We start from the raw sequence: 14702 nt of genomic DNA, 5'->3' as shown, positions 1-14702 counted from the left end.
TGTTAAGTCTATTTATAATTATTTGAAATTTATCTTTACTATTAAAAGGAGCATATTTCTCAGCACTAGAAATACCGGAACCGGAGGATCTCCTCATGCCTTTCCCCAGGCCATCTGTTTCTGCTCTTACTTATTGATTATTATCTAATTATTTCCATGAAATTTCTTGAGGCTGCATGACATTTGTCTTTTGCCTCTTATTGCTTTGTTATCTTCTTCATCAACAAATAAAAACAAATTGAGCAAAGATGGTGCAAAAGAGCCAAATAATTAAATTTTTATTAGTTAGTTTGGTGTAAGGTTTTGTTCATTTCTTGTTTTTAATTTCACAGGGTCGTACCAGTATAATGTCCCAGAATCATTGCCGGTGGCTTCTGTTGTGGCCAGAATTAAAGCTGCCGATGCAGATATAGGAGCTAATGCTGAAATGGAATACAAAATTGTGGATGGTGATGGAGTCGGGATTTTCAAGATTTCTGTTGACAAAGATACACAGGAAGGAATCATTACTATACAGAAGGTAATATTTATTTTTGTCTCCTGTGAAGATAATACCATAGAGATTATTGAGAAACCTTGTCTGCTCTGATGGAAGAATGTGTTAGACACATTGAATGGCTTTATGGAACCATTGTTATTTTAATTTTAGGAAAAAATGCTGTGCATTTATTTTTACGTGTCAGGATTGTAGGGAAAATTGAGTAACGTGTAATTACACTCTATCAGTTCTATTCTCTGAGCAAACCCACAGCTCTTATCCATAGCTCTATAACAGAAAAGCATACTGGCAAATGTGCTGTTTTAAATGACCTGCTTGGCAAGACGAATATTCTTCTTTTTTTTAAATTAATTTTTATTGGAGTATAGTTGCTTTACAATGTTGTGTTAGTTTCTGCTGTACAGCGAAGTGAGTCAGCTATATGTGTATATATTTCCCCTCTTTTTTTGGATTTCCTTCCCATTTAGGTCACCACAGAGCAGAGTTGAGTTCCCTGTGCTATACAGTAGGTTCTCATTAGTTATCTGTTTTATACATAACAGTGTATATATGTCAATCCCAATCTCCCAATTCATCCCCCCCCGAATATTCTTCTTTGTTGACTATTTTAGTAATGAAACCCTAAAATCATCCAAAAGCCTTTGTAAGCAACTAGACAAGCACTCCACATACATGAAAATAATATACATAAACTTGGAAATAGAAACTGAAATGTTGTAGACTAGCTACATTATCAGCCATTCCTTTTTAGTATTTATATTAACTGAAGTATTTGAAAAATTTATACAAACAGAACATGGAAAGTTGTGAAGCCTATAATAATCCTTTAAAAATAAGTGCAAAAGAGATTTTAAAAAATCTTTATGATCCAATATAAAGACCATTTGCCAAATTAGCTCCCAGCACTGATTAGATATGGGGAAAATGAGCTGTTAACTCCCTTGGATCTGTATAGATGTGATCCTTGACAAATGTTAAATTAAAAAAAAAAAAAAAAAGTCAAAAGGAATTGTTCCAGAATATAGTCTTATTTTCTCAAATGTTTGAAATACTAAAAATTAAAACATATATGAAAATGCCCACACTCAGGATACTGGGATTTTATGCCAGTGTGACAATCCAGGTGTATAACTCTGTAATTAACACTCCTCAATAATTCACACACATCAATAAAGAAAGTTTTATTTTAGTTGTTATAGGAAAACATATGTTCGATTTCAGGCCAATGGGCAAAACATTTCTGCAGTTATTTCCAGTGGACAGCTGCTGTTTTAGCTCAGCTGGTGACAATCTGTCTAAAAAAGTTTTAATAAGTAGGCTAGGCCAACTCTTGGTAAAATGTTTTGTTTTGTTGTCTAAAATAAAAGGAGAGCACTAAGGTGCAGTGCTGCTCAAAGATTTCAGAGATTCATCTGAAATCAATCTGCTCATATTCCAGAAGTTTTAAATATATATTGAAATTATTTTATTGAACACATACATATATTTCATATATTATAATGAGACAGCGTAAATCATTGAAGAAATATAAATACAAATATATATGTATTTGATATGAGATATTTGATTCAGTAATAGAAAAAATTTTATACTCAATTCCTTGATATTATTTCTAGAAGTTTTAGAGAATTAATTGTTTAAAAAAAAAGCTATAAGAAAACTGGATAAAATGCATTTAATCTCACAGCATAAAACTCATTAAAAAAACTACAAGGTAAAAGTTAATGATAAGTTACAATGATATAAAAGTCACATAAATAATTATTACTACTGTTCTAGGTAGTGGTTAATATCTGCTAGGATTTACCTTGAGGAATTTAAAGGCTTCTTACTTAATTCTCAAATCTCATGAAGGTATTATTAAGTACAGTGAACATATGGAATCATAGAATGTCCAACAAAAAAAATGGTTAAATAATTTTTGATATTTCCAAATTGTAGAATCTTGTACATCATCAAAATGATGTGGTGACATTGTCTTAGCATATTAACTAATATGGGAAGTGATTATATAAAATATTACATAAAAAAGCAGTATCCAAAATTTTACAGACCTTTGTCTCAAATTTTCATAGAATAAAGATTGCAGGAAAATGTTAAAATGATAACAGTAATTTTTTCTGGATCGTCACTGTTTTTCAATATATAATATGCATTCGTTATTATAATTACAATGTTACTAGATTCATCGGAATATTATTCAACGACCAAACCAAAATATATTTCATTAACAGCACTGTATGATCTACTTTCAGTATTGATGAAAACTCTTGTCCAAATGCAGAAATGTGTCACGGAGATGTCAGTCACTAGACTGAAATTTAGTGTGTTGTTGAAGCTCTCTCAGGTATTGAAAAAGACGTTGTTGTCTGTCTAATGAATTAAGATCCAAAAACATTCCAAATCCTATACGCATTTAGATTAATGTATTTTTTAAATTTTTGATACTAGAGATTTCTACCCATGCATAGCCAAGTGAGTGATGTTTTGTACCTAATAAATGCCCAATATATAATTGGTAATTAAAAATTTATCAATCTGTCATTATATGGGAAGTTAGCTGAATGTTTCAATAATTTCTTATGCTAAATATGAGATTAAAATTGTGTTATTTTCTGTTTAAATTATTGACAACGAAAAATAAGTTTTATTTTCTCCAGTGGCTTCTAATAGATGAATACTGTCTAATTTTTATTGTTTCTCCTCCTCTGTTTTCTTATATAATGTCAGTGATTGCCTTTGGATAATTAAGCACACTTAGTGTACAGGAAAATCTTGAGAGACAACGATGGTGGAAAATTTTACAATTTTACTGTTGTGGCGTAAATACCCAGTAAGATATTTAATATTTAATGAAGAGAATCTTGTTCACTTTGAACTCTATAAAGCATAGAACCAAGTCGGATAATATCTACATAGAAATAAGTGGAAATAACACCTCTTAGTTTTCTTCACACTGAAAATCTTTCATGTTAGCAAATGTTTCACACTTTCCTCCTACCCTCTTTCTCCACACAGTTCTGCATAAATAATAGATATCAAGGTAATTACGTGGTATACATCAGCCTAATTTTTATTTCCAAAGCTCCCTCCACCCACAAACTCCTTTTTAAAAATTACAGTTTTGCATTTTCTGCTCATATATTCCAATGCCTAACCAACCCAACACAGAGTTCTTACCAATATTGAAATAAACAAACATAAAAAGTGACTTCTCTAAGAGTTATTTAAAAATAGTGGAAATGATATATTGGGTTGGCCGAAAAGTTTGTTTGGGTTTTTCTGTAACATCTCACAGAAAAACCCAAGTGAACTTTTTGGCCAACCCGATATTTACTTTGCAGTTCACGCTTTAGTGATCAGTGAATTTTTTTCACTTGAAAAACTTGCTTATGGTATTAGAGGTTAATCTAGTTTTTAGATGAAAAAGTACTGTTACTTTGTAATTTTTAAAATTTTTGAGCAGTTTTTTATTAATTTATTCAAAAATGCAATTCACATTTTATGTGCAGTGACTACACCTGTAGTAGCACTGTACCTTAATATTAGTTTTGCATTAATCCAGGGCTTCTCCTGTTTAAAAATCTCAAATAAGGCTCATATTCCAACTTCTTACATGGACATCTAAGAGCTAGTTTTGGACCCCTAGAATTATTTAGACTTATATTTACCAGATACATATCCCACTATTCCTAGTTTTATTCAAAGATCTAGAGTAGACACTAAGCCACTTTTAATTCCTAGAAGCAACATAAGTTTTCTTTTTTCGGTCTTCAAACGTTCCCTCCTGCAGGACTCACTTATGCTCCACTCCTGTGCCCACTTACTGTTGCTCATCTTTTAAGACTGGAATATTGCTCCCATTCTTCCTTCTTTAAACCAAATAATTAAACAGGGGAAGTAAAATTGTACCACAATTTGTTTTTCTTGATCAGGGAAGGGTGTGTGTGCAGCATGTGTTTCCCTTCAATGTTGGGAGCTGGTCTAGTAAAAATGTAATACCATGGTTTTTTCATAAATTTAGCTGTGGTCCCAAAGATTTGGGCAAATATCTAAGTCTCTGTAGAAGTGTCCGAGAGAGCCCAGGTCCCATTTGCCAGCCAACTGGTCAGTCCCACCTAGTCTCTCAAAGATTTGAACATGACCTGAGAAAGGAGTTGCATAGTGGATGGATAACGCTGTTCCCCAGGTAGGCAGGGGAAGGGAGACTCTCTTATGGAGGTAACCACCTGTGCAGAGCTTTGTCTCACGAGATAGCACGTTAAGCTCAGAGAACTAGAAATAGGGCCATTTTACTGGAGCACAGTGTAGGAGGAGGGGATGCTGGCACGAGAGGAGGCAGTGTAGGTGAATGAGCTCTTTATGCCTCCTTGGCAAGGCCCCCGTTACATATATGTACAGTGCTTTGCAAATGAGAGTGGATTACAAATAATAAATATTAAGTGGTATTTTACTTTCAGCTACAATAAAATATGCTATGGAATAGAAAATTGTATTTGCTAATTTCTCTTGAACCCTTATTGTTGGGACTGTGATCATTCTAATTCAAAGCATTTCTTTTCAAAGCACTGAATTTTAATGATATTTATTTAAACACTTATTCTAAATATATTATCACTTTCCCGGTCATAGTCAAGTAGCACACCTTTTTTACTGTTAAGTTTAAAGCCTTAAAGTCTTTTCTGGTTTCTTTTCTTGTCCCTTCTTGATCCATAATAGATCTTGTCTCTTTGTTGTTTTGTTTTGTGTTTTTTCCTACTCTCTTTGGCATTACCCTAAGATTGGTTATCATTGCTTCACTCCAAAACTATTTTCATTGTTCCTGATCTTTTAAATTTTTAAATCTATCCTTTTTTTAAAAAAATTGCTGTTCAGAACTCAACACTCTTTTATTTTTATTATTCCAACTAGTTTGAAAAGAAGCTACTTTATACTAAGAGATTAAGACAGAGTGATACAACAGATTGAAAGGAAGTGGTAAAATAATCATCAATGAGGTTATAGATTTAGAAAATTCTAAAAATTTATTGAAAAATTATTAGAATTAAGGAGGGCTTTCAGTAATGAGAACTACAAAAGTAAGTTACAAATCAGTAGCTTCATTATAGCTCATGAGAACACGTGTATGAGCTCTGGTCGTCAATCCAACCGTACGGCTTCAGCGCACTAGAAGTTGTGTGTGGAATAGCCATCCCTCTTGTCCATATCCCTAAACCTTCCATCTTAAAGCAGTGTGATGTCACAAAGGCAATCTTTATTCCCAAATCCAAGCGCTTTTCCATCATGAAGCCAACAGTATCTTGATTCTAAATTTCAGAAGAGTGTCTTTGTTTACTTTTTTTTTAACTAAACTCTCTTTGGAGTGTTTTTCTCAGAATGAAGAAAGTCCTTTCTGAAGATTTGCTGATTCTTTCTGTTAAGAACTAACAACTACTTACAACACTCAAGGACAGGATTTTGATTTTCAGTCCTACTTATCAAGATTTCAGTAAATGGGGGTCTATACTCCATTACAGCCAAAACATTTCCAGAGACCCCTCCGAATGAGCAGAGTCTGAGAAAACATATGTGAGTCCCACAAATTCAGTATTCTTTTCATGACCAGATAATAGTAGAATCATTTGTGAAATCTAGAATGGATTTCTGAGTCTGAGTCACAAGAGCATTCTGACTAAAACCAAGAAATTCTGAAAGAAGGCAAATGAAGCCTTCTTCCATTGTTCTCAGAATATTTTAAAATTTTCACTGAGATAAACTAGAGAATGCTATGGACAGTCCATAAATATGAACCATTTGTTCATAGGTTTTCCAGGCTCTCCTGACTATAGGAAAACCTTTACAACCAGGCACTGCTAAGATGTTGATGAGCTTTTTGTTAAAGACATAAGTATATTTGTTCTGATGATGTGTGTCTCAGAGTATTACTTCACATTTGGATAATAGAGTTCCTATGTCCATTTAGATAGTCATTTCTGTTGGAATTAAGTTCACAGTTATTACCTGTGAACCATGCTTGATAATCATCTGGACTTATTTTCTCTCTACTCTATAGTATAATAAAACTTTAGTCCATTGCCTTTTCATAAACAATGCACTGTCATGGTTATAATGAGATTTATTCCAGTTTTAGCAAATTATTATCATATTTTGAAACATCTACATATGCTGTACTCGCATAGGGTGAACTTGGGAGCAGGGAGAGAAGAACAGAAAAACAATCTTTTTCTAAAACATATGCTAGAAAAAGAAAAAGAAGTACAAAATTGTAAAAAGTTATCTTCGGGTATGCTATTATTGTTCGAATGTGTTATATAGAAATATAAATTCTGCATATGACCAAATATGCAGAATCCACAAGGCTAAAGATTTGTATAGATGTTACTATAGAATTATTTTTTCAGAATTCAATTATCCTTTCTATACATTAAGAACAGACATGCTTATATATTTTATCATTTTTTTAAATGATAACAAAATCACAGTGTTAAACCGTTAAAGCAAAGTACAATCTATTTCTGTGGCCATTTATGAATGATTTGATGATAAACTTTATAACCAGTTTTACACAGGGCCTCAAAATTCACCAAGCATAAACATAAGTATTATCCCACGTGAGTGAAAACTGTGTCTTTCTTTCTACCTAGAATTCTTTCTGTTTACATTTCCCCATCATAATTTACAATGTAGAAAATTTAGTCTTCTACTTTTCCTTTGAGGTATGGCAATCTTACCTTTAAAATACTTCAGTTTTCAATGTAAGACCTCAGTTGGGATTACCTGTGGAATTTTGCTTCTATAAAATACATTACTACATAGAGTTACAGTACAGTAAAAAAATGTGCATTTTTCAAAATGCATTTCCTATGAAGGATAAGTACACATCCAGTTTCTGGCACAGGGATGGCTTGTATGGTAGCTGATATCATACTGTCAAATAACAGATTTAAGCTTCTTCAGGCCCATTCTGCTGTGCTATCTTCATAATCTTCTCATACTCCATACCCTAAAATAAAGTTGAATGAAGTCAAAACCATCAAATAATACAGCATTGTTGGGGAGGTATTGATAACATGGCCTCCATTCCCTGTGGGAGAGGAAGGGTTAGAATATGCCACGTCCTGTCAAACTTGCACTCAGCTGCACAGATTTCTGAGCTCTGGGTTTGCTGTCTTGTTATTGAGACGTGTCCTTTGCTGCTTGCGGTAATTCCCAGAGTCAAGTATGTATTTCAGTATTTCATAAATGCTGTTGATGTGTGGTAGAGGAAAATGAAACCAACAACATTTCCAATTTATTTTTCTTCTTTTCATTACATTTTTTTCTTTCAAAGATGTTACTTAAGTAATCCTGCCACTGTGGATGCACATTTCTCAAAATGGAGCAAAGATATGTGTCTCCTTTGACTGTGAAAAAGCATACATTTTGGATTTTAGTTTTAGATTAATACAATAACTCTAATTTAGTGAACGTCTGAATTTCAGATTATATTTTCCAATTTGTTCAACCCATTGTTACTGTGTATATATAAGTGGATCCTAACATTGTTTTAATCATCATGCACATGGGTGCATGTGTATAGACTGTTCTCTGCATATTTGAAGTATAATAAATGAGTATAAATTTACTCATTTTTGAATAGTCAAGATTAGAGATGAATTTAGGGTCTTAAAAAAATAAGATAACAACACTCTTTGAAGAAAGTTGATAGTAATGTGAATGTCAACACATGATAGACTTGATCAAAGAGACTAAGACCCTGTTCCTTAGGAGTATTTTCCATTTTCTTTGATTTTGGCAGTTATCAGAGCAGTCTTCTCAGAATATGTGTCCGTCAAAGACATACTCCAGTGAGCCCTTCATGGTTTTTTGTTTTGTTTTGTTTCGCTTAGTACGAGTCACAGATAATGCACAGTTTTCCTTATTTCTGTCTTTTTCCATGGTGTGCTGTTTCCTAGATTAGTTTCAATGGGTAGGATTCCAAGAAAGAGATATTTAAGAAGTAGATAAGAGGGGATTTAGTGATTACCTAAGGAAAGTTGGAGAGAGAATTGAAGGATAAAACTAATGATTCTAGTATGAGCAGCTAGATGAGAAATGTGCTGTTCCTTTAGAATGGGGATGTGGAGGTGATTAAAATGGTTCGGAATATATTTGCGTTACCTGTGATATCTAGGTAACTATTTCTAGAAGGTCATGAATAAGGGTTTGTAGCTTAGAGGAGAGATCTAGAGTACAAACTTAGGTTTGGGGGTCATAGAGTATGCATGGCAATTAAAATGAAGGGGACGACTGAGAGCATCATAGAGCATGCATATAAAATGAGGGAAAGAATGCTTTAGACATTACTTGATGAAACTGACAAATTTAAGTTAGGGCAGAGAAAGATTCAGAAAAGGCAATTTATTGTATTCTTCCAGGATTAAGATATTTTAAGAGAATTTAAAAATAACTGATCAACAAAGCAAATAAAAATTCATATTTAGATCAATAAAAAGAATTGCATATATTGTCAGTAGAGGGAGGGGATTGATGGATCCTGGAATCTATGTTATATAGTAAAGACAGGACATAACCAATAAGGGAGTGATAAGAGTCAAAGGCCTGGAGTTCAAGGAAATTTCCACACCTAGATCTGATCTCTCTGCCACTAGTTCATTTGGTCATTTCAAGTCTGTTTTGGTTAATTTTCCCTGGCTATGCAGCCATCACATGTCAAAAAGTGAAGTTGCCCACTTTTATTCTCTTCCTCTTTGTGATTGTTATCAGCTGCTACCTAACAAGTCATCCCAAAGCTGGTGCTTTAAAACATTCTTTCTTTAGGTCATGATTTCATGGGTCAGCAGTTGGGTGGGGCCTCGGCAGGGTGGTCTTATGAGGGCTCACACATGGGTCAGAGGTCAGCTACTCGTGAGCTTGGTGGATCTGCGTCTGTAGAGGTGGCGGTCTGTCTGCTGGAATGACAAGAGAGGCTGGAAGTGTGCCTTCCAGCAGCCAGCAGCTAACCTGGCTTTGTTCCATGAATGGCAAGAACAAAAGCTCCATGGTCTCCTGAAGCTGATTTCTAGAACTGACACAGCATCACTTCCACCACATTATATTGATCGAAGCAAGACCAGGTGACCCAGATTCAAGGAGTGATGGGGGGGGGAGTACATGAAAAGAGAGGAGCTATAAAATATTGTGGATACTGTGAAAGAAGAAAAAAAGATTTTGGGTCCCAGCTCTGCTCCAGAGAAACTAAAAAACCTTCAGGTTATATTTACATGAAGTGGCAGAAGTAAGGGTGAATCTCAGATCAGCTGATTTCCATTGTAATCTCCTCTCCACTGTCAGAATTACTCACAAAGTAATTGTGTGGATCGAGATTAATTAATAGTTGCCACTGTTTGATAAAGGCCCCCAGGAAAACATAACCTAAACTGTCTTTGGGTCATAATCTGGATTCAGCTTCCCTGAAAATTATCGAGACCCTTTCATGGAAGTTCCTGGTCCAGTCAGTAGTGCATGCTGGGAAATATGGACCTCAGCACAGTAAGGGAATCAATCTGAGCTATACTGTGAACCAGGTTTTTGATGCTAGGCAGGAATATAGTCATTTGCAAGGCTTGTTTTCTACCTTCTGCTTACAGAATCCAAACAGCCTACCTAAATTCAGTCTTAGAACTATAACCTGCACAGGGTAAGGACTATATAAATCTGTACCGTTCATGGGAAATACGTTTAGCCGTTTACGGTACCGCCTCTTTGTAGACAAGTACAATTAGCAATTTGAAATGTGTGTGCATTTAGTTGGTGGTCATAGAATTTTTTTTTTTAATTGTTACAGAATGGAGATGTGTTAGGATACCTGCTTGAAATGCTTTTTAAAAAATATTCAGTGGGGGCTTCCCTGGTGGCGCAGTGGTTGAGAATCCGCCTGCCGATGCAGGGGACACGGGTTCGTGCCCCGGTCCGGGAAGATCCCACATGCCGCGGAGCGGCTGGGCCCGTGAGCCATGGCCGCTGAGCCTGTGCGTCCGGAGCCTGTGCTCCGCAACGGGAGAGGCCACAACAGTGAGAGGCCCGCGTACCACACACACACAAAATATACATATATATATATATGTATATATATATATTCAGTGATCTTTATATCTAGGTTAAAATATTAACGTAAGTACTCTTGGAGGTCACAGGGCACTCGTGGAGCTAGATAATGGAAATAATAATTCCTGATATTTGTATCCTTATTTTTTTCCTAATAGCTTGACATAATTTAATGTCTTAGGCTTAAACATTTCTGCAGTTACTCAGAAACTGGACCCTTTCTCCCGGGTCCCAGTTTACTTGTAGAGCACCAGATACTTTCTACATAGTGGAAGTGATCTTTGCAAAATGTGAATGTTTGTATCAAGCACCTGAGAAGTAGCTGTGTTAAAATATGGGTTTTTTTGAAAGTTAAAATAATGACTCTCATAAAAATGTAAAATGGACATGGAGACACACCCAGTAATTTTTTTACTGCTTATTCTAAATTTGCTTTTACTCATTTTGCTATTTCTCAAATAATTTATTCTTAGATTTTTTTTTTCTTTTTTCTTTCTTCATTCAGCAGTCAGTGCATCTCTGTCCTATCTAAGACAGTTGTTACCTACTTGTAACAACTGGTAACCTACCTACCTACCTGTGTAAGATTATACATTTGGCTTCTATCATAGATCTCAAAGCCTAGCACAGTAAGACAGACATGAAAGTGTCAGTCCCTTGTAGAGGACACCCACAGAGCTGGCGAAACTTCCAGAGGTCTTCTCCCCCTTAACACCTGAGCCTCTCTGAGGGCATCAATGTGGACCATTATATACATAATTATTACATATATATATATAACAATTATGTGTGTGTATGTGTGTATATATATATATATATATATAACAATTTAGAACACATCTTTTTCTTCCCTTCTTCCCTATAAAAAAATAACTTATTGCCCAAATCTGGATATAGGTTTTGTGATTCACACAAATTTCAAGACAGGTAAAAGCTGCATGCTGCTGATAAAATCACTTGTAGCTGTGAAAGCAAAAATGTCACTGGACAGAGTTAAACAAGCAAGACAGACCTCAAGGATATTGCAGTTAGGAGAGACAGATGAGAATTCAGTGTAAACTCGACTCAGGTGAAACAAAGGCCTGGAGAATTTTTTAAGAGCTGGAGTGTGTGTGTGTGTGTGTGTGTGTGTGTGTGTGTGTGTGTGTGTGTGTGTGTGTGTAAAATGGGGGGCAGCGGTGTCGGTGACACTGTGTTTGCTTTACCCAAAGGAAAAGTAAATTTTCTTGTATTTTCATGATAGCAGGTAGTTTTGTAACTTGGAGCAAGACTTTTACTGAAGATTGGTTCTAAGAAAAGTTAGTCAGGGGCCTAGAGTCAGGAAGAAGCCTGTCTACGTTTAGTCAAGCTGACAGAGATATTAAGGCCTTCTTGGGCATAACCCAGGGACGGGGCGGGGGAATAAAGGCAGTAGTGCAGTTGTGCATAATAATGGCGTTTTTTTGCTTTTGGAAAGTACTTAGGGAAAAACTTGAGAATTCTTATTGTATTTAAATGTACAAAATTGTTCTTTGCTAAGATACCTTGTCCAAGGTTGTAGATTACTTCTAAGGTTCTGGGTAGTAGATTTATTTAGAATAAATTAATCATAAAGGGAAAGTTATGATTGTGGGTTCTTTTCCATTGGTACAGTTTCTTTTAAGCCCATTTACGTAGGAAAAGTGATTTATATTGATTTGATCAAGTAGGGAGGATATTGAAAGCAACAGAGTATATGCCTTGATCCCAAAGACAGCTGGAAGCTCCAGAGAAAGAAATGCTTTTAAAGATGATGAATGGTCTCAGTGCTTTTGTACAAAATCAGTATTAAACATGAGACACTATATATATAGACAGTCTCAACGTGCGCGCACACACACACGCACGCACACACACGCGCACGCACACACGCACACGCACACGCACACACACACACCCAGTGGTACCGTGGTTACAGGAACAGAAGGAAGAATTTCCTGAACGATGTAACTTGGATCAGTCCCTGAAACAACAACAGCATTGGCCCAAAGTACAACATCTAAAGGAGGTCATTGAGCTTAATGAGAGCGTGTTTGGCTATAGACCAGAAGGTGAGCTATACGGAGAAAGAAAAATGCAGTGTACTGATTTTATTCAATGAATTCAAGATGATATTTTAACTTAGGTTTTGACTATTGAGGAAGCTAAAAATGGCAGGGGGGAACTGATGAGTCTCCACTGTTTATGATAGTTAATTGTTTTGAATGTAACAGATGAATATTATAAACTGACTTTGCCAAAGATATAGGCCGAGGTGTCATGGGGGAAACAGAAGAGAAAGACATAATCTTTACTTTCCATTTGATTTGCTCATAATCTAGCTGGAAATTATGGCGCTAATAATAGTATAGTAGTAACAGCAAATGCTTATGCATTAATTACTCTGTGTCCATGACTGTTCCAGATGCTTTAAATTTATAAATAATTTACAGCAACCCTACTTACTTGGTGAGGTAGGCAGATACCTAGATGTGATAATGCCATACACCATGAGGCCCTAATTGCTCTTAGAGTTTGAACAATGCCTGCTTGTTCTAGCAGAAACGGCATGGGTGGTGGACAGATGTGGCTTGGAATTCATGTGGTGTGTCTGCCCCTAAGTACACATAAAATTCTGGGCTTTCACTGGAGCTCTTTGCTATTTAGTTTCAGTAATACCAACCTTCTTCTGTCTTTTAAAATGCACTTTAAAGATGTGTGTAAAACTTGTTTTTGGAGTTAGCTCTCTATAAATATAAAGAAGTTTTATTCTTAGGTGAGGGGATTATGAGATCACTCATAAAGAAGAAGATAGCTGGTCTCCAAAAGATTTCAGTAAGAAACATGGCAGACAAAGTTATATGAGAAGGAGGGAGCAGCAGGTAATACAAACTAGAAGGGACAAAGTATGCTGTTTATAGTGAATAGTTCATTTTAATTGCAGTAAAAAAAAAAAAAAAAAGTGGGAGGAAGAGGGGTGAACCCCTGCCCTGGAAAGAGGAGCTTATTATTTGGGGCTCCTTAGACCACGGATTGGCAAACTGCCAGCCTGCCTGTCTCTTGACCGCTCGAGAGCTAAGGATGGTTTTACATTTTTAAGTGACTGAAAAAAATAAAATAAAAGGATATGTGAAAGTTAAATAGAATTCAAACTTCTGTGTCTATCAACAAGAGTTACTGGCACACAGCCAAGCTAGTCCATTTACCTGTGGCCGAGGACATGGTGCCTGCAAAGCCTAAATATTTACTATCTGGCCTTTACAGGAAACTGTTGCTGACCACTGTCTTAATGCTTACTGTTTTAATCCTAAAGTTCATCATCCTTTGATGGCAATAAATTTCAACAACGCTATTTGATAGTTTAGGAAAGAAGATGTCCAACAAGCTGCTTTCTCTTTCAGCATCTCTGACATAGATGTCACTTGACAGATGAAAAAGCAACTTCTCTGTGGCATCACTAGTTTGGGTCAAAGTGACAATAATTGGTTTCAGGTTCTTATAATCCTACATATTTATTTTCTTGTGAGCTGCAGCTTGAACTGTGTTTTGGTCAAATTTCCAAGTATATCTAGTCTCCAATGCTATGTAGTTTCAAGTATTGAATAGAATCTGTTTAGACATTACCTTTATCTCCTTCCCTTTCCTTCTTCTTTGTCTTTTCCCAGTTATTATTTTAACTTTCTTTCCCCGAGTATAACCTTGCACATTAAATCTAATAGTTATGGAATGTATTGCTTTTGTAGAAATCAATAAGAAATAGAAACAGGAATTAACATTTTATTGCAAAAGCCTTTTCTTCAATTTGCTTAACAGTCCTATCCATCACACCACACCCTTCTTTGAAAACTAGTCTGGCTTATTCTGGTTTGCTCTGAAAATCATTTTGTGTGGCACTTCCTTCTGTCTGGGATCTTGATTCATAGGCTTTCATATGAATTCTTTTATTGCTCGATTTTCAGAATAGCTTTTAGGCAACCAATCATCATGTATGATCCTGTGTTTCTTTATGACTTGGCAGCATCCAGATGTCTTTACTGCATGTTGTTGCCTTTTAGCCACATTTTAAAAAAACAAGTTGCCATAGAATAATTGCGTTCATTTGTGCAGTAAATGTAAATTA

General features: G+C 35.5%; 1 protein-coding gene across 1 annotated transcript in view; it reads left to right on the top strand.

The window, feature by feature from the left end:
- The window catches only part of CDH7 (cadherin 7), a 124009-nt gene that overhangs the window by 72168 nt on the left and 37139 nt on the right, over positions 1-14702 (top strand). The window contains exon 6 of the mRNA XM_059039334.2: positions 333-520. Within this exon, the coding sequence (XP_058895317.1) occupies positions 333-520 (188 nt within the window). The remainder of the gene's footprint in view (positions 1-332; positions 521-14702) is intronic.

The sequence above is a fragment of the Kogia breviceps genome, chromosome 15, assembly GCF_026419965.1.
Source record: "Kogia breviceps isolate mKogBre1 chromosome 15, mKogBre1 haplotype 1, whole genome shotgun sequence".
NCBI classification, from domain to species: domain Eukaryota; kingdom Metazoa; phylum Chordata; class Mammalia; order Artiodactyla; family Physeteridae; genus Kogia; species Kogia breviceps.
This window is presented reverse-complemented; position numbering and strand designations above follow the sequence as displayed.